Source organism: Bombina bombina, chromosome 11 (assembly GCF_027579735.1).
Source record: "Bombina bombina isolate aBomBom1 chromosome 11, aBomBom1.pri, whole genome shotgun sequence".
Lineage (NCBI taxonomy): Eukaryota > Metazoa > Chordata > Amphibia > Anura > Bombinatoridae > Bombina > Bombina bombina.
In genome coordinates, this window is record NC_069509.1 from 89,724,420 (window position 1) to 89,750,315 (window position 25,896).

The 25,896-nt window shown below is 38.7% G+C and overlaps 1 protein-coding gene across 3 annotated transcripts in view; it reads left to right on the forward strand.

The window, feature by feature from the left end:
- Nucleotides 1-25,896, forward strand: part of JMJD8 (jumonji domain containing 8) — a 130,392-nt gene that overhangs the window by 37,160 nt on the left and 67,336 nt on the right. Inside the window, exons 1-3 of one of the 3 annotated variants that reach the window (XM_053694998.1) lie at nucleotides 11,697-11,816; nucleotides 16,538-16,709; nucleotides 18,391-18,483. In XM_053694998.1, the coding sequence (XP_053550973.1) occupies nucleotides 16,615-16,709; nucleotides 18,391-18,483 (188 nt within the window). In that variant the 5' untranslated portion in view covers nucleotides 11,697-11,816; nucleotides 16,538-16,614. Of the gene's footprint in view, nucleotides 1-11,696; nucleotides 11,817-14,283; nucleotides 14,493-16,537; nucleotides 16,710-18,390; nucleotides 18,484-25,896 lie in introns of those variants that run through there. The other 2 variants (XM_053694996.1, XM_053694997.1) reach the window with 2 other exon arrangements.

Sequence of the window (25,896 nt, forward strand, 5' to 3'; positions counted from 1 at the left end):
GGCAGACTATGGACAATCAGACACGCTCCACTACTCGTTTACCTGACTTCCAGACCTTTCAGGAAGCTTGTGACGTTGTAACACTGCAAAGTTTAGCACAAGAAACAAATGATCGCAGAGGACAGATGAATAGTGGAAAGTCTCTAAAGAAAAAATCAAAATTCTACCCTATACAATCTAGGGGGCCTATCATAGAAACCTTCTATAACAGAGTTGAGGCAGATTTACAAAATCTTAAGGATATTACAGACCCTATTGTATATAACCTCTCGGTTAAACAGAAAGAGGCTTTGAGACTGTTAAAACAAAATGACAAAATAGTTATACGCCCTGCCGATAAGGTGGATTACATCTCTGAGGCCTTACACCAGTTAAATAACACCCATGACTATCAGGTTCTGGATAAAAATCCCACTTCTGACTATGGTACAGCCCTCACCCAAATCTTGGATGCCGGGTTGGAACATGGATTTACTGACACACAGACAGCTGCTTATTTGGATGTCAAATTTCCCAAGATACCCATGTTCCAGATGTTTCCCAAGGTCCATAAATCTTTGAGTGATGTTAAGGGACGGCCCATAGTCAGTGGAGTAGACTCTCTTCTAGAAAGGCTCTCTCAATGGCTTGACTCGATTATCCAACCTATCATCATTTCCCTTCCATCCTATACCAGGGACTCTACACACATCTTAAACCTTGTTAAAGATCTGAAATGGGATAAGTCTTTTACCTGGGTAACAGTAGATGTAGTTTTGCTATATTCCTCTACACCACACTCTAAGGGTATAGAGGCAGTAGCTTATTTCTTGAGTACCCATACTGATTACACCATCGATTTTCAGTCCTATATTATTTGTATACTTTCGTTTCTCCTTACTCACAACTTCTTTCAATTTGAAGGTAAATATTACCTCCAAAGATGTGGCACCGCCATGGGGGCAAAATTTGCCCCCTCATATGCGAATCTTTACCTTGGCAAATGGAAATTGTGCCACATCTTTGGAGATAATAATCCTTTCAGGTCCTATGTGCACTTTTTCAAGCTCTACATAGATGACCTGGTCAGGCCCTTCGGATATGATACCCATTTTTATGGAATGGGTCAATGACAATGACATTGAACTCAATTTTACCTTTATATCTGACCCTGAATAAATAAACTACTTGGATACTTATTTATCAGGCAATCAGAAGGACAGAGTTAATACCAAAGTATACCGCAAGCCTATCTCTAAAAATACCTTGCTGCACGCTTCCAGCTGTCATCCTAAAAATGTTTCATATGCAGTAGCCAAGGGTCAATTCTCTAGACTCAAAAGAAACTGCAGTAGACAGCAGGATTATGTGCAGGAAGCTAGGCTCCTTGAGAAGAAACTTTTCCAGAGGAAATATGCCCCCAGCCACATCCAGGAAGCCAAAAAACAAGTTGATCTAATACCTAGGGATACCTTGATAAACCTAAGGACAGAGACAATACATTCCAAGGGGTTTATTTTGTCAGTACTTACAGTGCCCAATACTCCAAAATTTGTGGAATAATTAAACAACATTTTCCCCTTTTGGCAGCGGACGACAAATTGACTGACTTGGTACAACAGGGTATAAGATGCTCTAACAAGAAATGTTCAACTTTGGCAACTCTCCTCTCTCCCACGCAGCTTAAACAGCAAACCAGACCACAAAGCTCTTGGCTTAGACATTTAGGTATGTTTCGCTGTGGTCACAGAAAGTGTAAACCCTGTGACTATGTAACAGTCAGCGACACCTTTACGTCTACTGCCAATGGTTTAACTTATCCTATTAAGACCTGCTTAAATTGTACCTGTACCAATGTTATTTACCTTATCACCTGTACCCTATGTAAATTACAATACGTAGGTTTAACATCCAGAGACATTAACACACGTATTCGAGAGCATATGTCCACTTTGTCTAGGGGGACATCTACTACCCCCCTAGTACATACATAGATGGACAGCCATTGAAAAGGTTATGGTACCCAAGAGTACAGGTGACCTTGATATCCTCCTAGCCAAACGTGAGGTGTACTGGATCTTCACTCTGAAGACCAGAACACCCCAAGGTTTAAACTCCAAATACGACCTTATACATTTTTGGGAGTAATAGTCCATGTCTGTACCCTCTATTATGCATTCTGTTATGTCTTCTATAGTGTTTAATTGGTGGTTTAACACTTAGTTCTCCCCTTCATAAAAAACCTATCCGCTATTTATCTTTGCCCTTTGCTTTCTAGGACATTCCTTTCTTATATATATTCTGGTGTCATTATTGAAACCAATTTATATTAAACTTCCTGCTCCTTGTATAAATATGCTTTTGTACAGGTAGTATTTATATATATATTTATTTTATTTGGTACTTATTATGTGCACTTTCTGGACAGTTCAGTCTATATGATATACATAATGAATCAGTTTATATCATTGGATTATGTCATGTTCTATTACAACTACTATAACGATATTACACATCATTGTTATGTTCCTTTAAATCCTCTATTTAAATTACCAGCTCACCTAACAGTACTTGCCAATTAATTTGTTTTCGTTGTGAGAACTGCTACTGATCAGTGCTTCCAGCGTCTCAGCAAATCGGGCTACACACTTATTGCTTCTCTACGTTTTCTGCCAAAAGATTCCTGTTCCAGTTCTACGAATCCTTGCTGCTTATTATTTGCACTAATCTACAAAGTCAAAAATTCTGGACATTGTTATAATCTTTGTCTCTGAAGAGACACCCCACTAGCAGCCTGTGCTTATTCCTAGCAACGGCTTCCTGTTTAGACACTCCCTCACAGAGGTTCCGTTGCAGCTACCTGCTTCCAGCTGTCAGCAGTATATTGTACAAGGAGAGCACATTGAATCTCTGACTCCCGCAAGTAAAACACTTGTCATCTGATACTTTAACTGTTTCCTCTGTACGCAGGACTATAAAGCTGTCAACCAGATCATTCACAGACTTACCGTGACCTCAAGTGTATCTGAACAACTCACAAGTTGATCTGCAGCATCGCTCCACTAAGCAACCGCTCTCACAACTCCAGGGAGTGACAGTAGGAATCTGCTCCTAAATTAAGCAATATAATATCCAGTTATCATATCTATAGAGCTGCTCCGGGCAAGCCACACCCCATCTATGACTCACACAAAACGTCACTGCATATACAAGTTGTAGCAAACTCACTACTCTCTTGTAACAGAATGATTCAATCCGGAGGCCATCTTCTGGAAAAAATCCAAAAAAGGGTTGAAGATGACCTCAATAAATTGGCTTACACCTCCGGGCTTGGGCCAAAAGGCAATCTGAACTCTAAAGAGAAAACTGCATTAAAAACCCTAAGCGAAAACAAAAATCTTGTAATAAGGGCAGCGGACAAGGGAGGTTCAATAGTGCTTATGAAGAGATAATTTTTTATTAATGAAGCACTAAGGCAATTGGACAATCCCCAGCAGTATACAAAATTAGATTTTGACCCGACCACCAGGTTCCAAAAGGAATTCTCACATCTTATAGATGACGGTAGGGAAGCAGGCTTTCTAGATGATGACACGTGACTGTCTCTACAGTAAATGCCCCAGAATACCTTTTGCCAAAGGTACATAAGTCCTTGGTAAACATTGAAGGTAGACCCATTATCAGTGGGATTGGCTCTATGCTTGAGCCACTTTCTAAGTGGTTAGATTCACTTTTACAACCCCTAGTTGGGGAACTCCTTAGCCATTTACGGGATGCAAAACAACTCCTCAAAGAGATTGAAGAGATCTCCTGGGGAGAAAACTTTGGCTGGTTAACTATTGATGTTAAAACATTGTATTCATCCATCCCACATGATTGTGGTTTGGAAGCCATTGCTTTTTTCCTCAGGAGATCTACTACTTATGACAAAGCGTTTATTGAGTTTGTTCTCAAAATAACTGAGTATTTATTAACACAACTTTTATCTCCAAAGGTGTGGCACGGCCATGGGGGCGAAATTTGCCCCCTCTTATGCCAACCTGTATATGGGTTGGTGGGAGCTGTGCCGCATCTTTGGAGATAACAGATTAAAAATAATATTGTCTATTACCGTCGGTATATAGATGATTTGCTTATCATTTGGAAGGGGAGTAGAGAGGAATCCCAGGATTTTGTAACAGGTTTTAACTGCAATAATGCTAATCTTCAATTCACTCATGAATTTGGGGAGTCCGAAATTAATTATTTGGATGTGACTCTCCATGGAGAAAGGGAACAAAATGTCAGGGTTGAACTATATAGGAAACCGATTACAGGGAACACCCTGTTACATGCTGATAGCAGCCACCCTAGACAAGGGTAAAGAGAAACTGTACCAGAGATATTGAGTATTCCAAACATGAAAAAGAACTATCAAGAAAATTTTTAGAGAGAGGTTATCCAAAACAGGAAATAGAAAGGGCTTGTAAAGAAGTGAAGGATAAGGATAGATCTAGTCTTTTAATAGATAGAGTTAAGGAATCAGGAAGTGAAAAAGATCCCAAACAGGTAACATTTGTAACACAATATAGCAGACAATATCATCAAATATGCAACATTGTACGCAAACCTCTGACAATGTTGAAAGCAGACGATGACTTAATGCAGGTTGTTTCACAAGGTTGCCGATTTGCCTTTAAAAGGGGAAAAACTTTAGGGAACTATCTAGCCCCAACACAGTTAAAAGAAGATAAATCAAGTGAATCCTCTTGGCTTAGATTCAAAGGGATATACAGATGCAGTTATAGCAATTGCATAGCTTGCAAGCATGTTAAAATGGGTAATATGTTTAAGAGTACATATACTGGTGAAACTTTATCACACAGAGCGCTCTTTAATTGTAGATCCTCTTATGCAATTTATTTGCTGAATTGTGACTTATGTGATGTTCAGTACACAGGCCTAATGACCCGCCAAGTAAGGACTAGGGTTAGGGAACATTTTAATGATATCAAACTAGGGAGACTAACTACGCCCCTAGTAAGTCACTTTAGAGATAAACACGACAAAGATCCTAAATCACTCTCTTGGACCATCATAGAAGTGGTAAACACAGATAATAGAGGGGGTGACAGAGATGCTATTCTTTCAAAGAGAGACATTTTCTGGATACACAGGTTGAACACCAAGGTTCCTAATGGTTTCAATTCAGAATTTGATTTGATAAACTACTGGTGTTGACCTGTGTATCCAGATTTTTATAGGCGGATAATTTGACATGTCTTTGAGTTTCATCATCTTCCTATTTATGAGATATTATGATTATTTCCTCCTTTACATAGGATTTTTTGGTATAGCAAAAATATGCACATTGTATATTAATGGAATAAGACATATAGGGGCTATGTACTTTAAAATAAGGTTATAGTCATTCAGGAAAACGTATATTATTGTAGGTTTGAATATTTGTAAAATATGCTTGTCATTTTTCCTTTCAATAATACTGATGTTGAATTTTGTCATCTAGTTAAGAGGTTAATGTGTTTAGTACATGTGAGTCATTTTGCTATTACCATTTATACATTCTGTGAATCAGTAGAGCCATCCGCATTAGAGCACATATGTAATAATAGAGGTGGAGGTGTGGCCATCACGTGGTTTATTTTTTAACCAATGACAGATTGTTTTAATGTTGAAATAGAAGTCTGCTTGAGAAACCGTCAGCTACGATTACGGCAATAGCCGAAACGCGTCAGCGTAAGGGTACGTGAAGTACCACTACCCACGTCTTGCCCTGAGGGTTTTCAAGCTGCTAACCCGTTGTTCCATATGTACCTTTTAATTGAATAAAGGACTGTAATATTGTTCATTCTGGTGCCTACAGTTTTTTCTTTGATTTTGTGGACCAAGAGGATATGAGCAAGGCACAGATGAACTGTTACACCAATTATCAGTGGCGGATCTCCCCCTTGTGACTCGGCATCCTGGGACTGGAAGCAGTCGGCTCTTCCCAGCTCACCCACCCCCTCTCTGACGTCACACGCTCACTTACCCGGAACTTCGGAGGAACGCGGATGAAGCCAAACGCTGGCGTGCTATAGGGATTCCCTGCTCGGAGCACATGTGGATGCGGCAGGTGAAGTGTCTAGTTCCTGACACTCATATACTGGTTCCCCAGGATTGGCACGGTGTATAATCAGCGAAGAGAGTAAGTGTGAATTCTTTCCTTACTAAACCGAGGTTGTTATCTATGCCGGAGGACAAGTGACTGTTTTCTTGGAGGTGGGGAGAGAGGTTTTGAGTGCCGCAGTAGGGGTGAGGATAGAGGACAGCTACATTTTGATATCTGTGATACATAACAGGTGCTGCTTACAATTTTGGCAATTTTTGTGTTACTCAGAAACAGTTGTCTGCTGAAGCCAAAATGAGATCTTTAAGGCAAGGCAGACGTCCATTCTAAGAATATTTAACTGAATTCAAGTTGTACATAAATGATTCTGAGTGTAGTGATGTAGCTTTAAGAAATCAATATAGACTTGGTCTCTCTGATCCTCTTAAGGACAAATTAGCTTGCACAGAACTCCCTAAAACTCTAGAAGGCTTAATGAATCTGACCATCAACATTGACAGTAGACTCCGTGAAAGACGCACAGAACGTCAACATCCTTACACTATATACAAACAATATACTCCCTCCTCATCTTCTACCTATAAGGAGACTCCTGTACCCATGGATGTGGGTTTCTTGAAAGGTCCTCTACAACCTGAAGAAAGGTTTCGTAGAAGACAGAAAAATCTCTGCATGTACTGCGCATCACCAGCCCATTCAGTTAAAGAATGCCCTATACTGCAGAGACAAAAGAAGAGTAAGTCATTAACCACTCTAGATTGTCTCACTGCAAAGGTGTCCAATGCAGCTTATTGTACTCTTTCTCTCTCTTTACAGTGGGACCAGCACCTACTGCAGACTGAAGCCATCGTAGATTCTGGTGCTTACTCCAACTTTATTGATGCTGTAACAGCAAAAAGAAATAAAATACCTTTGATTTTGAAAGCAACTCCTGTTTCAATCAGAGTCATTGATGGTTCTTATGTAAACACAGGTCCCATTACTCACCATACAATACCCATAAAAGTCACAACTGTTTCTGGTCATGTTGAATATCTAACCTTTGATGTCATACCTTCACCTTTATTTCCTGTTATTTTAGGCATATTGTGGCTACATCTACATCAACCCACCATACATTGGGATCGGTTAAGTGTGGATTTCAAGTCTTCCCAGTGTCATGATACTTGTTTCCCGCATCAGAAACTACTACATGTTTCAGAGTTTTCTATACCAGAATAATACCATGATTTAATTGATGTGCTCAGTAAAAAAGAAGCTGAAACCCTTCCACCACACCGCATTTATGATTGTCTGATACAGCTACTTCCAGGATCATCTATTCCATATGGGCACGTTTACCCGTTGTCTCAACCTGAATTGGACCATTTGAAAACTTATATTGATGACAATCTTCGACCTCTCCTGCTGGTGCTGGCATCTTCTTTGTGAAGAATAAGGATGGCTCATTGAGGCCTATTATTGATTATCGTGAGCTGAACAAAAGAACAGTAAAGAATAGGTACCCTCTACCTCTAATTCCCGAGTTGGTTGAACATCTCAGTCTAGCAAAAATTTATACTAAACTTGACTTGAGAGGAGCCTACAACCTCATTAGAATTAGAGAAGGGGACGAATGGCTCACAGCCTTCAGAACCCGTTACGGACTCTACGAGTACACCGTGATGCCATTCGGGCTATGCAATGCCCCTGCCACGTTCCAATATCTAATTAATGACATCTTCAGAGATCTCTTGGATGTGTGAATGGTGGTTTATTTGGATGACATCCTCATTTATTCCAACAACATGGAAGATCATAAAAAACATGTCCGTTGGGTACTTGGCAGGCTCAGGACCCACCAGCTATACGCCAAACCCGAAAAATGCCTCTTTCACACTACAGAAATGTCTTTCCTCGATTATCATATATCTCCTTCGGGCATCAAAATGGAACAAAACAAAGTAGAGGCCATAAAGAAGTGGCCTATCCCAAAAAGTAAGAAACATGTCCAACGTTTTCTTGGATTTGCTCATTTTTATCGTAAATTCATAAAGGGTTTTTCTAATATTTCTAAACCGCTCAGTAACCTCACAGGATCCAATTCCACCTTCTCTTGGACACCTGCTGCTCAAAAAGCTTTCGACCATCTGAAGAATTGTTTCACAGAGGCTCCCATACTCCAATTTGCTAATCCAGAACAACAATATATCCTTGAGGTAGACGCTTCGGACTATACCATTGGATCCATATTAGCCCAGCGTAGTACTCCTACTGAACCTATACATCCGATAGCATACTATTTCAGGTTAATGACTGCTCCAGAATTAAATGATGCCATCGGAGAGAAAGAGCTTTTGGTAATAAAATCCTCCTTCGAACATTGGCGACATTTGTTGGAAGGTTTCCTATACTGGTCATCACCGATCATAAGAACTTGGAGTATCTGCAAAACAGCAAAACTTTGTCTGCACAACAACTCCGTTAGAGTCTGTACTTCATTAGGTTTAATTTTCATATCACTTACTGACCAGGATCTAAGAATGGGAAGGCTGATGCCCTTTCAAGGAAGGATAGACCTCCCAACACTTCATCTCCTACATCCATCATTTCTCACGATCATTTCTTGGGTGTTACCACTAACTCATCCGATCTCATACGTTCAGCTCAAAAGGAAGATGGATCTTTTCCTAAAGAAAACCTCCTACTCAAATAAGATAGTCTCTATTATTATAAAGATAAATTGTACATACCTCCTTCACTAAGAGATATGATCTTACGTGATCATCATGACTCACCTTTGGCAGGACATCCCGGCCTCCAAAGAACATTGGAGTTACTTAAGAGAAATTACTGGTGGCCATCCCTGAACCACTCCATGAAGCTTTACATAAAAACATGTCAAACTTGTGAAGTCTCCAAGGCTGATAAAAACCGTCCTTACGGTCTCCTAAAACCTCTCCAAATTCCAGATAGAACCTGGCAGAGTATTGGAATCGACTTCATAGTGGAACTACCGAAATCCAACAACCATAACACCATCTTAGTCGTTGTGGATCATCTCACAAAGATGGCACATTTTATCCCGTTTAAAAGATTACCAACATCAGCTGAGACGGCGGAGTTATTCCTAACACATGTTGTGAGGTTACATAGTCTTCCTTCCACCATCGTTAGTGACAGAGGTACCAATTTACCTCACATTTTTGGAAACAGCTTTGTAAGGTTCTACAGATTGAACACCGTTACAGTACAGCCCACCACCTGCAATCAAATGGGCAAACAGAAAGGGTAAACCAGTGGCTAGAACAGTACATCAGGTGTTACTGTTCATACCAGCAAGACCAATGGTTCCATAGTATCCCCATGGCTGAATACGCCTATAAAAACTCATTAAAGCCTCGACTAAGACTTCACCGTTTTACGCTAATTATGGTTTTCATCCTACTTTTAATTTATTTCCTCAGTTGAATGCCTCCTCACCCCAAATAGACGATACCACCAATAACCTTATTGAGGTTTTCAATTTCTTAAAGGATAACATTAAACAAGCCCAACTGAAGCAGAAGTCGTATTACGACTCTAGAAGACGTAACTCCCCCAATTATGCCATCGGAGATAAGGTATGGCTCTCAACGAAACACCTCAAATTGAAGTCGCCCTGTAAGAAATGTTCCCAACTTTACATAGGACCATTTGACATTATTGCTGTTAATGAAAATGCCATGACACTACAACTTCCACCCGAACTCCATATCCATCCCACCTACCATGTGTCTTTTCTTAAACCTCATTGACCTACTCGTTCTGACTCTCTGATCTTACCGGACCCCTTGTACTGGAGCCAGAACAGGTCTATGAGGTGCAGGCTATTCTGGATTCCAGACTTTATAGAGGGATCTTGCAATACTTGGTGAGATGGAAAGGTTACGAGGCAGATGAGGACTCTTGGGAATCTTTCACCAACATTCAGGCTTCCGTCTAGTGTCACTCTTCCATCGGAGGAACCCCGTCAGGCCTGGTCCTGCAGCTGCGGGGCAGCTCCTTTGATGGGGGACCTATCATGTTTTATTACAACTACTATACCGATATTACACATCATTGTTATGTTTCTTTAAATCCTCCCTTTAAATTCCCAGCTCACCTAACAGTACTTGCCAATTAATTTGTTTTCGTTGTGAGAACTGCTACTGATCAGTGCTTCCAGCGTCTCAGCAAATCCGGCTACAAACTTCTTGCTTCTCTACGTTTTCTGCCTAAAGATTCCTGTTCCAGTTCTACGAATCCTTGCTGCTTATTATTTGCACTAATCTACAAAGTCATCATTCTGGACATTGTTATAATCTTTGTCTCTGGAGAGACACCCCACTAGCAGCCTGTGCTTATTCCTATCAACGGTTTCCTGATAAGACACTCCCTCACAGAAGTTCCGTTGCAGCTACCTGCTTCCAGCTGTCAGCAGTATATTGTACGAGGAGAGCAAATTGACTCTCTGACTCCCGCAAGTAAAACACTTGTCATCTGATACTTTAACTGTTTCCTCTGTACGCAGGACTATAAAGCTGTCACCCAGATCATTCACAGACTTACCGTGACCTCATGTGTATCTGAACAACTCACAAGTTGATCTGCAGCATCGCTCCACTAAGCAACCGCTCTCACGACTCCAGGGAGTGACAGTAGGAACCTGCTCCCAAATTAAGCAATATAATATCCAGTTATCATATCTATAGAGCTGCTCCGGGCAAGCCACGCCCCATCTATGACTCACACAAAATGTCACTGCATATACAAGTTGTAGCAAACTCGCAACTCTCTTGTAACAGAATAAGCAAATTAAACAACCTTTGTTGCCACTTATTCCTTAGATCTAAAGTTGCTGTCCAATATCCTTTATTCTCACAATGTTATGGAGACAAACCTCACAGATTAAGATAAATATATGCATTCCTTATGATTAGATTACTGTGCCCCTATTTATGGTACACCATATGATTATTTTGGTATCATGTATCACAGTATATTTATATTGGTTCAGTATATGCAAACCGCACTCTGCATTTTCTATTTATTTTTCTTTATATTTATGACAGTGTGCGCAATCCAATAATTGTTATTAACATATATTATTATGTATTGCTACATGAAATATTTCATTATATATTTGTGTTCCTGTTACAAGTTTTATGTATGTATTTACTAGTCCTCCTTTGCTTTTGAAGCATCTTGGGTTAATTTATTTCACTGCATAACATCTAAGGGTGTTTCAATCAGTTAGTTTTAACCAATTAGAATGAGTTTTATCCCTTATATTCACTTGTAAGGTGGAGCCCTACAGGTTATGATTACGGCTCACTGCCGAAACATGTCAACCGTCTAGTGCTTACACCCTCCATTTTGCACTCTGAACCTGCATGGTTTTTTAACTTTGATGCTAATAAATGAACTTTTATTTCAAGCAAGACCGCTCCTTCCTTCTTTTCATTGTGCTTTTAATTACCTCATATATAATGAGGTTTTTACATGTGAGTCTATTACCTACTGTTGCTCGTTGGGTGTATCCAATAAACAAACAGTGTTGCACTATTTCCTTTTCGCTTTGTATTTCATGTAAATCCACTCCTGCATCCCTGGACAAAGCCTGATTCTTCACTCGTATAGAACGTGGAGACAAGATTTGCCTGATGTCTGTGACAGACTATCTCTACACTGTGCGGCCCTTACCTCATATTGATTGAGGTAGAAGAGTGTAAGTAGACACCCGTAAAGGACTGGGATCTCTGCTCTCCATCTATATTTTATGAACTGTTTGCATATGAAATAATTTTTGATTTCCAAGCCTATATGAATTGCTTTTCATTTGGATTTTATTTTACCTATTAACTGATGTTGTTTCTGGTATTTGATTTTATCTTATTCAATCTTTGTTGTTGCTTTTAATACAAAACCCATATATCTTCCACGTTATTTTTACAACTAAGATTTCTCATATATTTCTTTTACCCAGATATATTATATCTCGGTCCATTTATACATTAACCCCAATTCATATTTTCCTTTCTTTGTGTATATATATGTATATATATATATATATATATATATATATATATATATATATATATATATATTTATACATAATAACATAATATGAAACATTATATATATATATTTATACTACACACACATTATATATTTCACAGATGGGAAGCCTAGAAAGCATCCGGCTGCTCCAATTTTAGGCATGGCTATTGGTGGCTGGTGAGGGGTAGTGGAGACCTAGGGACTGCAATATGTTCTCTAACAAAGTTTACCTTATAAGCAATACGTTGTTTGTATCCAAAAAGGTCAATAGAGATTAACATGTCTAAGGTGTAGAGGCGGTACCTAAATGTTCATGTTTAGGTGTATAAAAAGGTACCTCCTACTAACACACCTATCTTTGACAAAGCGCCAGTAAGGCTTGAAACGCATCAGTTTACGTCATCCTCTGACAGCACCTACGCTCCTAGGTCACTGCCATGTTTTCACAAGCTGTGATTGTTTTAAACCAATGTTTATTAAAGGTATGAATTTTGCTTCACTTCTCTAAGCAGTTTTATGCCCTTCACTGTTGCATCTTTACCTCACATATGGTTCACCGTTCCAAAGGGGAAACTTGTTCTGTTTGTTATATCGGCTGCCAGCGTTAGGCTGAGCAGTTACCTTAGCTCCGGGAGAGACGCCGAAGCAGCCCCTGGTGACCATTAGACACTTTTTCCTTTTGTTTTCCTTTAAACTAAGTTTTGCTCAACAGACTCTAAATGAAGGCCTATTTTTAAGGCTCCTGTAGCTCCCTGATGTCTGTTTTTGTCAAACTGTGTTATGATGCTTTGGTTAAAATATTTAACCATCCACTTGTAATATTAGATTGTACGTTAATCTTTGTGCGCGGTCACTCAAAAGATAACCCGCTGTGCACAATAGATTGTACTCCATTTTTAATCTAGCCCCTAAGGAGACATTGTAATCCGCTGGAGTGTATATGTTTGCAAACAGATCCTTTACCTCTATTTTTTATCTGAAATAGCTGCTTTTGCCTATAGAAACCATCACCTACACTGAATATATAAACGCATACTCTGTAGAAAAGCTATGTAAACCTGAGACAATTGCACTAATTAATCTTCCAGTGGGATAAGGAGGCAGAGATATTTGTGTCTGAAACAGCTGGTTGAGTCCAGCCATAATTAGTGATTTAATACCTATGTTTAGTCATATTAGCAGATCTGCTTCATCTGCAGGTTCAGCCCATTTTTATGGGCTTTTACTTTAGAACAACAGTTGATTGTTTTAATGATCAACTATTTCAAATACAAAACTAAAAATGAATTAACTTTTTCCTGCACATTTAATACTCTGTAGTGGGTATAACAAGTCATACAGAACATACTAAGGGGAAAAATTTTACTGTACAGTATCCCTTTAATGTTTACTTTAGCTGCATCAGGCAATAATAATAATAAAACAAATGCAGGAGCACCTATTGCTAATTGCTGAATATAATTGAGGAGGGTTTGCTCCAGGAGCATTTTAAATCTATATATTTTAATCACTAAATATTTGAGGAGGGTTTGTTTAAAAAAACATGTTGCTGTCTCATTTGAACAGTAATATAGACTTTAACTGATGTCATTAGATATTAAAAAGTAAAATATAGGTTTGTAATATATTTTGCATTTTGAAATGATCTGATTTTATAAAATGTAGTAATTCTGGATGCATACTATGAATACTATTTAGGTAAGCTGAGATTACCCAGAAAGAGATATGCATTCATTTTATGGTCTGATTTTACTATGATGTAAAGAGCAAAATAATGCATCACATCAGCTCACTTTGACTTCAAACTTCTGACAATGTTTTTGACACAGTTCTGAACACCATTGCTTTTATGGCGTATGAGAGAGAAAAACTTTATCCCCAACTACTAACAGACCCTAATGTATACAGCCCTATTCACACTGAGCCGTATTCAACTTATCCTGCCTACAATATAATCATTATAAAAACATGACAGCATTTAAACCTAACAAAATAACATAGCAGATGTTGCTCACAGAAGCACCACAAACTGACACACACAGTAGGGAAGTGCTGCAACAATGCACTCAGGTCAGGAGGAGGTGCTGCTGAAGAATTCTGGGTAATGTCGTTTTTAGCTTTCACTTCCTTACACATTTACTGCACCAGGTAGTTAACTTAAACTACATTTCCCAGAAGGCACTGAGACGTGACGCGTGGATTACAGGGATAGGATGAATTGAGGATGTTTGAAGTCTTATCCTTACAACCCTGCGGTATCTTTGACCTTTTAAATTCCAGCTCATCGTAAACTGAACGGAGGAGTAACAAGAGCTGAAGATCCAGTATTTAAATCCTATCCAAGGTAGTGTACCATTAGGGCCACTAGTAAGAACAGCAGCACTAGATCAAAGCATTGCATTGGTTATAATAAGCAATGTTAAATCAAGAATAAAATAAAAAGATGATCACAGTTAACATGTGCTACATGCATATGATTATGCTTTAGTACAAAGTTAAAGCTGTGAAGATGATTTTATAAACATGTTAATTGGGCATAAAAAAATAACATTATATATATACAGGCATCATAAGAGTTCCCACCAACTGTTCTGTTCCTGGAATATTATGAGATATTTTTTTCATAATTTAAATAGATTGTGTGATTTTAAACAACTTTCCAATTTACACCTAGTATCTAATTTTTTTTGTTCTCTTGATATTCTTAGTTGAAATGGCTACCTAGGTAGACTCAGAAGGTGCTGATTGGTTGCTGAACATATATGCCTCTTGTCATTCGCATTCACTTAGCTCCCAGTAGTGCATTGTTGCTTCAACAAAGGTTACGAAGAGAATGAAGCAAATTAGATAATAGAACACAATTTTAAACGACTTTCCAACTTCTGTGTCTGAATCAGGAAATACAAGTTTGGGGTTTTATGTTAATAAAAAAACACCTGGCAACATGTCTCAGACTACAAATTCAACACCCCTGGGTTAAATTATATGATAATCTTTTATAGAAGATTGTATTAGACCTGTAGTTATTGAGTGTTACCAAGGCTAAAATGACACAATTTTACAAATTAGAGACTGTGTTTTTTTTCTTCTTCATTGAAATGATCCTTTAAATGGTTATTAAAGTGAATGTCAAGTTTGATGAATCAGTTTTTTAAAAACCTTATTAAAAACAGGGGCACTTTCATTCATCAAACTTTACATTTCACTTGTTTTGTTAAAATACTTACCCTTTTAATCTTGATAGCTGCTCCAGCGATTTCCCCCTCCTGCCGCTCAGCACTTCATAAGTCAGCAATGACGAATACGGCATCCTCCAATCACGGCTCCCCCCCCCAGGGGAATCATTGCCTGAAGCAATGCTGTGATTGGAGGAAGCCGGATTCATCAAACTTGACATTCACTTTAATATACCCATGCTGACGTTATTTAAGAAGTTAATGTTAACAGTTGTAAATATAGCTGCAGATACAAAAATGTTAAAAGGACCTGAAACCCCAATTTCTTCTTTTGTGATTCAGAAACTTTTAAATTTCCATCTGTTATGTATCCTTTGTTGAAAAGTATACCTAATGCAGGGTTAGGAGCTGGGAGCTAGCTGCTGATTGGTTGCTGGACATATGCCTCTTGTCATTGGCTTACTGATGTATTGGAACTGAGCTGCTATGGCAGCCCATGGCAGAACGCTATTTGGCTGAGAGGTGACGTTTCCACCTCTTAGCCAGTAGCCATGCGGGAAATCAGACGCCAGTCGGCGCCAAGCCCTTTATTTGTTCCAATGGTAAATCTTAGCGGTTCATAAACGATTGGATTTACCATCACTTTAAAGTGAAGGTAAAGTTGCGGCTCTCGGATCATTCATATATGTAGCCTATGCGCTAATATATGAAATCGCTAACTTGTAATTTAGATAGAACATGAAATTTTAAGCAAATTTCAATTTACTCCTATTATCAAATTTTCTTTATTCTCTTGGTATCTTTATTTGAAATGCAAGAATGTAAGTTTAGATACAGGCCCATTTCTGGTGAACAACCTGGGTTGTCCTTGCTGATTGGTGGATAAATTCATCCACCAATAAAAAAAGAGCTATCCATAGTTCTGAACCAAGAAAAAAGCTTAGATGCCTTCTTTTTCAAATAAAGATAGCAAGAGAACGAAGACAAATTGATAATAGGAGTAAATTAGAAAGTTTCTTAAAATGACATGCTCTATCTGAATCACAAAAGAAAAAAATCTGGGTTCAGTGTCCCTTTAACTGTGACTACTTGTTCTTTATTTACTATCACTAATTTTTAAAGCACCAACATATCCAGTGACACTGTCACATTAGGTGCGCAATTACAAGGTAATATTATTAAAACAATGGTATTTCTTCTCTTGCTGCTACAGAGATAGGCTGGAATCGTTATTTATGGTGAACACCACGTGACATTAGGAGCGACTGATCACTAACGCGTTTGGGTCAGATGGCGTTCTATAGTCAAGTTCTACTCCTCCTGCTAGTACTGACACCTCGTGCACTGCCAGAGCACACAGAATATATTGAGGAGGACGGTGGCTGGTATGTATGGGAAAGAAAGCTGTGTAGCTCAGGCATGAATTACTTGCCCAAAGCTTAGAAACCCAGCTCAAAATTCACGAGACAGATGAGTGGATTTTCATAGTGTGTGTGTTGATAGATAGATAGATAGATAGATAGATAGATAGGTAGATAGATAAAAATGTGAATCACAAATCAATGCCAAGATTCATAGAATACTCCAGCCCCCAGAGGAACCAGCAAGATCAGGAGAGCCTATCAGAGAAGCAGTTGCAAGCATATTATTGTATATCTCTGGCCTTCATCATTTTCTTAGCACCTAGCATTATTTATGTCAGTGTGTCTCCTAGGAATTGTTGCATGCATTTTTAAACAACATTCCAAATTTGCTTTGTTCTTTTGGTATCTTTTATTAAAGAGTAAAACTTGGTAGGCTCATAAGAGCTCAGGAGTGTGCACGTCTTTAGTACTCTGGCAAAATACTGCTGCCATAGATTACAAAAGACACATGCACAGTTCTGAGCTCTTATGAGGCTACCTAGTTTTAAAAGATACAAAGAGAACAAAGCAAATTTGATTACAGAAGTAAATTGGAAAGTTGTTTAAAATTCCATGCTCTATCAGAATCATGAAAGTTTGATTTTGACTTTACTGTCCCTTTAAAGTGATGGTAAATCAGAGCATTTAAAAAAACACTAGGGTTTACCATCAGTAAAAATAATGTGGAGTTTAATTGATCATTTAGTAAAAAAGGGTGCTAAACTCGCCCTGTCTGTGTCATGACAGCTCGCTAAAGTCCGAGCCTCCGGCCGCCCACTGTTCAGCACTCTTCACCTCTAAACCAATAGCCATGCTAGAATATAGAGCACTGTCAGGTGACAAGCATGGCTATTGGTTTAGAGGTCACTTCACTGAAGAAGAGCGCTGTGCAGGCAGCGTGAGTTTAGCATACTTTTTTACTAAATGATCAATGAAACTCCACATTATTTTAATTGATGGTAAATCCTAGTATTTTTTAGACGCTCAGATTTACCATCACTTTAAGAAAATTTTTATTTTATATCCCGTGTTGAAAAGCATACCTAGGTAGGATCAAAATCAGCAATGCACTAATGGGAACTAGCTGGTGGCTACACACATATTCCACTTGTCACTGGCTCACTAGATGTGTTCAGCTAGGTCCTACTAGCGCATTGTTGCTCAGAAACTGTCTTTTAACTATGCATTTAACCCCTTTACACTTTGGAGCATTTTATTTTTGCACTTTTATGTCCCTTTAAGTTCAAAATGTAATTCTCCATAATTATGCATATTAAAAACAAACAAAGTTTGCAGTATTTTCTCGAGAATTACTTTGTCCCATTCCTGTAGTTTTACTCTGGGAATTGTTTGTTTTTAACCACACCCCTGCAGAGACTGAAGTTCATGCTGTCATGCCCTGTAACATGCACCAAAAACAATGGATAAACAGACAAACATACGTTCAAAGGGTGTGTCACTTGACTGCAAACAATGCATAATCTGATAAAATTAAAGTTTTTAATAAAATAATTATTTTCTGTGCAGAATTTAATGTTTAATTGCTCATATATATATTATACATATATATAAAATCACTTCATTCCTTTTAGTTGAAAATGATAAAAATAAATTTGATTGCAGTGCTGAAACTGCTGTTTATAATTGCTTGTTTTGTGACCAGGCTGTTGAATCACTACTCATCGATAGAGGAAGAGGAACTATGTACAGTGGAGAGGAGAGATGCATCCATCACATACACAGAATTTATCCAGCAGTAAGTTATCCCTGTGTGAGTATTGTCCTGCATGTCACCCAGTTAATTAAAGAGACAGTGTAGTGTAAAATTGGTTTCCCCTTAAAGGGACATTAAACACTAAACAAATACTAGATACAATGATGCATACAAAGAAAAGATTTGTCTGAGAATAACATGTAGATATATTTTTAAAGTTTCATCAGCTGTTTAAATATTAAAAAAATAAGTGTAAAGTTTTTGTGTCTATAAAACAGTGGGAGCTGCCATGTTGTAACTCAGGTTACCTTCTCTGCTGTGGCCAATTAAAGACAGTTATAAATAGGTCAATAGAGTAGGCAGCCAATGACTGTGTAGAATATAACAGGGTTCTGCACTTCAATTTCTAACAGGAACTTAAAAACTCCTACTTATAGAATGGGATTACAGGAAAAGGGGACAAAATAAATAATTAACATATATTGCAGAGTTGATATATATATATATATATATATATATATATATATATATAATATATAATATATATATAATATATATATATATATATATATATATATATATATATATATATATAATATATATAATATATATATATATATAATATATATGTTTGTCTGTGTGTGATTTATCATTCTATATTACCATCTCAAAGTGTTTAAAGGGACAGTCTACAGAATTTTTATTGTTTAAAAAAAAGATAGATAATCCCTTTATTACCTATTCCCTAGTTTTGCACAACCAACACAGTTATGTAAATACACTTTTTACCTCTGTGGTTACCTTGTATCTAAGCCTCTGCAGACTGCCCCCTTATTTCAGTTCTTTTGACAGACATCCATTTTAGCCAATCAGAGCTGGCTCACCTGAACTCCACGTGCGTGAGCACAGTGTTATCTATATGACACACATGGACTATCACCCTCTAGTGGTGAAAAACTGTCAAAATGCCCTGAGAAAAGAGGCTGCCTTCAAGGGCTTAGAAATTAGCATATGAACTTTCTAGGCTTAGCTTTCAACTAAGAATACCAAGAGAACAAAGCAAAATTGGTGATCAAAGTAAATTGGAAAATTGTTTAAAATGACATTCTCTATCTGAATCATGAACGTTTATTTTGGACTAGAATGTCCCTTTAATGTGTTTCCAATGACTTGTTATACCAGCTGCAGGGTTTAAAATTCATGGGGAATTGCTTGTTTAGGTATATTTTTGTGTATGAAATAGCATTTCTGTTCATTGAAACCACAACTTAATTAAATGAGCTGTAAGCAGGGAGGACCTAGTTAGCATATCTGTCTAATTATTTACACAAAATGTTCCATATCTTATTTTTCACTGTTTACTTAAAAACCAATTCATAGAACAATGGGAAATTAACATTTTAGTATTTGTCACACACCCCACATGATTTCATCTAAGCCTTCTAGTTTTCTATAACCAGTGTTTAAAGGGACAGTCAAGTCCAAAATCAACATTCATGATTCAGATAGGGCATGTAATTTTAAGCAACTTTTCAATTTACTTTTATCACCAATTTTGCTTTTTTATCTTAGTATTCTTAGTTGAAAACTAAACCTAGGTAGGCTCATATGCTAATTTCTTAGACCTTGAAGGCCGCCTCTAATCTGAATGCTTTCTGACAGTTTTTCACCACTAAAGGGCATTAGTTCACGTTTGATAACATTGAGCTCACGCGCGTGAGGTTACCTAGGAGTCACAACTGATTGGCTAAAATGCAAGTCTGTCAAAAGAACTGAAATAAGGGGGCAGTTTGCAGAGGCTTAGACACAAGGTAATCACAGAGGTAAAAAGTATATTAATATAACCGTGTTGGTTATACAAACCAAGGGAATGTGTAATAAAGGGATTATCTATCTGTTTCAACAACAAAAATTCTGGTGTTGACTGTCTCTTTAAGTAACTGGCATTTTCACTATAGATGGGGATACATTAGACAAAATCAGCTATTTCAAATTACAAAATAAAGGTAAATTAGCTGTTCGTAAACAATGAATACATTCCATCAGATAAAATATAGATAATTGGGAACACATTGAAAAAGAGAGAGAAGAAATTACAGTACACTGTCCCTTTAACTATTGACAAAGCTTTGCACTGCATGTCTATATAAATGAGATGTTGATCCAAAACATTATGCCTTTGCTGAAGAGTATATTCTGAGAAAGGATGCAAATAAAATTCTGTAATTTGCAAATGCATCTAATAGCTGGTTTAGGCAGTTTACAGCACTTTCAAAAAATATGTTACAGATATTGCTTTCTTTCATGTAATTGGCAAGATGGGATTCAGAAGGCTTTGTCTGCCATCCCGCCTTCTAATAAACGTAAAAGGTCTTTTAAATCTTCTCATAAAATTGATGAAATTTCAAATGACCGACAACATACTGAATTATCCTCCTCTGATGAGGATCTATTTGATTCAGAAGATCCTTCAGATATTGACACTGACAAATCTACTTATTTATTTAAAATGGAGTATATTCGTTCCTTGTTAAAAGAAGTGTTAATTACATTGGATATTGAGGAAACTAGTCCTCTTGATATTAAGACTAGTAAACGTTTAATTTCTCTTTATAAACCCCCTGTGATTACTCCAGAGGTTTTTCCAGTTTCTGATGCTATTTCTGATATGATTTCTAAGGAATGGAATAGGTATGGTACTTCTTTTATTCCTTCTTCAAGATCTAAAAAATCGTATCCTTTGCCAGCAGTTAGATTGGAGTTTTGGGAAAAGATCCCCAAAGTTGATGGGGCTATTTCTACTCTTGCTAAACGTACTACTATTCCTATGGAAGATAGTACTTCTTTTAAAGACCCTTTAGATAGGAAACTTGAATCTTATCTAAGGAAAGCTTATTTATATTCTGGTCATCTCCTCAGGCCTTCCATTTCTATGGCTGATGTTGCAGCTTCATCAACGTTTTGGTTGGAAAGTTTAGCGCAACAGGAAACGGATCCTGATTTGTCTAGCATTGTTCGCTTGCTTCAACATGCTAATCATTTTATTTGTGATGCCATTTTTTATATCATCAAAATTGATGTTAAATCTATGTCTTTAGCTATTTTAGCTAGAAGAGCTTTGTGGCTTAAATATTGGAATGCTGACATGGTATCTAAGTCTAGATTACTATCTCTTTCTTTCCAAGGTAATAAGTTATTTGGTTTTTCAGTTGGATTCGATTATTTCAACTGTCACTGGGGGGGGGGGGGGAGGGAGTTTTTTTGCCTCAGGATAAAAAATCTAAGGGTAAATTTAAAGCTTCTAACCGCTTTCGTTCCTTTCGACAAAATAAGGAACAGAAACCTAATCCTTCCCCCAAAGAATCTGGTTCCAATTGGAAACCTTCTTCAAGTTGGAATAAATCCAAACCATTTAAGAAATCAAAGCAAGCCCCCAAGTCTGCATGAAGGTGAGGCCCTCATTCCAGCTCAGCTGGTAGGGGGCAGATTGAGATTCTTCCAAAACATTTGGGCAGATTCTGTCCAAAATCATTGGATTCAGAGTATTGTCTCTCAAGGGTACTGAATAGGATTCAGAATAAGACCTCCTGTGAGAAGGTATTTTCTCTCAAGCATCCCAGTAAATCCAGTAATGGCTCAAGCTTTTCTGAAGTGTGTTTCAGACCTGGAGCTTTCAGGGGTAATCATACCAGTTCCGTTTCAGGAACAGGGTCTGGGGTTTTATTCAAATCTATTCATTGTCCCAAAGAAAGAAAATTCTTTCAGGCCAGTTTTGGATCTGAAAATTTTGAATCGTTATGTAAGAGTGCCAACTTTCAAAATGGTGACTATAAGAACTATTCTGCCTTTTGTTCTGCAAGGGCATTATATGTCCACAATAGATTTACAGGATGCTTATCTTCATATTCTGATTAATCCAGACCATTATCAGTTTCTGAGATTCTCTTTTCTAGACAAGCATTACCAATTTGTTGCTCTTCCGTTTGGCCTAGCGACAGCTCCAAGAATCTTTTCAAAGGTTCTCGGTGCCCTACTCTCTGTTATTAGAGAACGGGGTATTGCGGTATTTCCTTATTTCGACGATATCTTGGTACTAGCTCAGTTTTACTTTCTGCAGAATCTCACACAAATCAACTAGTGTTGTTTCTTGAGAGACATGGTTGGAGGATCAATTTACCAAAAAGTTCTTTGATTCCTCAGACAGGGGTCACCTTTTTAGGTTTTCAGATAGATTCAGTGTCCATGACTCTGTCTCTAACAGACAAGAGACGTTTAAAATTGGTTTCAGCTTGTCGGAACCTTCAGTCTCAGTCATTCCCTTCAGTGGCTATGTGCATGGAAGTTTTAGGTCTCATGACTGCAGCCTCTTTTGTTCGTCCAACCTGGACTGTGATCACAACAGATGCAAGTCTTTCAGGTTGGGGAGCTGTCTGGGGATCTCTGACAGCACAAGGGGTTTGGAAACCTTAAGAGGCGAGGTTACCCACTGATGTTGTACTTTTACAGGAGACACACCTGACTGATTCTGAACACGAGAAGCTAAAAACAGACTGGGTAGGCAACATTGCATTTGTCTCGCACACTAGCTCTAGTAGAGGCCTGATTATCCTTTTCGGGAAACAGCTTGACATAGACATTCTTAAAACTCACAAAGACCCAGAGGGGCGTTACCTCATAGTGCAGATTAAAACGGGCACGCAGCTCTACACTTTGTGTAACATATATGCTCCCAACCAAAAAAGTGCACTCTTCTGGACCCAACTCACTAGGGTACACAATATTTGGACACAAAGATTATACTGGGGGGGGACTTCAAACTCACACCTGACCAAATGTGTGATAGGTTGCGAGCCCCGGGACTCCCTGCAGAGGTCAATCGGCCTAAATATAAAGGGCGTTTTGAGAAAAAGATTTTTTCTAATCTAGAAAAAGAGCTCGGGCTATGCGATATATGGCTAGACCTTTTTATGATCTCAGATCTGGTTGTTTCGCTGGTCCAACAGGTCAAGATCCATGATATCTTGTTATCCGATCACGCACCAGTGGAACTTACACTCCGACGTCACAGGTATCCCGCCAATAGAAACACTTTGAGATTCCCAAGCTATTTAACTAACTCAGTGCCTTTCAAACAGTTCCTGGTACAATCCTGGAATGATTTTTACACTTGACAACATGGCCCATGTGGGTAATCCCCAACTGATGTGGGAAACAGCAAAAGTAGTTCTAACAGGTAACATAATTTCATACCTGGCTGACCTTCGGCGTAAAACTCAGCTTCGATATGTTTCGCTGGGAAAAAGTCTGGCGAAGGCCTATAGTAGTTACTGTACTACTAAAACTAGAGAGCTATATGACGCATATATCATAGCTAAAGAAAATCTCGATGCTTTCATGTCCCAGCAAGCAGCGGCAGGGTTAATCAAAACAGCTGCCAAATTTTATAGATTTGGGAATCGATCAGGGAAGCTTTTGGCCTCTATAACCAAAGCTCGCACAGCAAAGAGAGATGTTGCTTCTTTGAAATTTGGAGGAAAGGTGTATACTACACCTATGGATATCGCCAAGGGGTTTGCGGAGTATTATACTGAGCTATACACAAAGCAACCTATGTGCCCACCTGATGTGAGAGACTCCTTTTGGTCCTCTGTGAATTTACCGCGGCTTAGCCAGGATCAGATAGACCAACTGAACACTCCCATTACGGCGGAGGAAATTGATAGGGCAATAGTAAACATGGCCTTGGGTAAGGCACTGGGCCCCGATGGCCTGCCCGTGGAGTTTTACCGTTTACTGCAACCCAATATAGCCACAACACTGCTGAAGATGTATAATGAATACTTCCAAAGTGGACTTCTGCCATCCCCGACTCTCGGCGGCACATATTACACTCATCCCTAAAGCAGGGAAAGACCACTCTCTACCGGAATTTTACCGGCCCATCTCACTACTGAATGCCGACTATAAGATATTTATGGCGGTGTTGGCTGGCCGTTTGAAGATCCTTTTACCATCCCTCCTGCACCTGGATCAAACCGGTTTCGTATACAAGCGAACATCAGTGGTTAACTTGCGACGGGTTATGCAGGTCATTGACTTCTGTTGGAGGAGAGGTGAGGGTCGGTACAGGGACGATGTTTCGGAGGCCTTCCTGCTATCCCTGGATGCAGAGAAGGCCTTCGATAGAGTTGAGTGGGAGCACTTGGATAATACCTTAATGCACTTCAACATTGTTGGAAAGTTTTCACAGACTATTCAAAATATATATACACGACCAATGGCCAGGGTCTTGGCCAATGGTATGTTCTCTTCTGATTTTGTATTACAGCGAGGCACGAGGCAAGGTTGCCCCTTGTCCCCTTTGCTTTTTGATCTAGCATTGGAACCTTTGGCCATTAAACTCCGACAGTGCTTTCCGGGCATCACAATACATGGTAAGCTGCAGCAGTTGGCCTTATATGCGGACGATATGCTGCTATTTGTTGAGGATCCGGCCAAGCATGTTCCTAACATTCTTAAAACCATCCAAAGCTTTGGGAGCTTCTCTGGCTACAAGATCAATACAGGGAAGTCGGAAATATTGTGGCTGAATAGGCACTCTGCTAATAGAGGGACCTATCCCTTTACGGAAGTTGGAAATGGATTAACATATCTAGGTATCCACCTTCATAGAAATCCGCACAATATGTTTGACTCAAACCTTTCGAGCAACTGTGCCAACTTGTGTAAACAACTTCAGCAGTGGAGCTCTTTACCCTTATCTATTATGGGACGAATCAGCCTCATCAAAATGGTTACATTACCGAGACTGCTTTACATTATGCTCATGCTGCCCTTCCTCTTAAATAAGAGAGATTTTTCATTTCCTTGAGCATGGCGGTCAAAAAATTTGTGTGGCAAGGAGGTAAGCCTCGTATAGCGGTTAAACACTTACAGCAACCGTACAATTATGGAGGCTTGGGAAATACCAAACTTCAGAATGTACAACTGGGCAGCCCTGATCAGGCTGGTCCTCGATTGGCAACTGGGTACTTCTCATTTCTGTGATGCTGACTTAGAAAACGCTGCGCTGAAACCTATAGACCTAACATACTTACCATATTTAAAGGCAACAGAAACACCCGCACAAATCAAATCCTCCGTCCTTTACAAGGGGCCATTGGCAGCCTGGCGCATGGCTCATAGATACTTGGGACCACGATCTCCTTCTGCTAAATTGCTGCCTATAGTGGGTAATCTCGATTTCCCAGCAGGCACAGATACCTTGCCCTTTCGCCATTGGAGAGATAAGGGATTAAAGACAATTGGAGACTTATTGGATCCCTTGACACACACGGTCAAGAAGTTTAATGATCTAAGATCAAGATATGACATTCCTAGTACGCAATTTTATGCTTACCTACAGGTGCGCCATTATGTTGATGATCTTAAACAAAAGGATCCGAACTTCTGGAG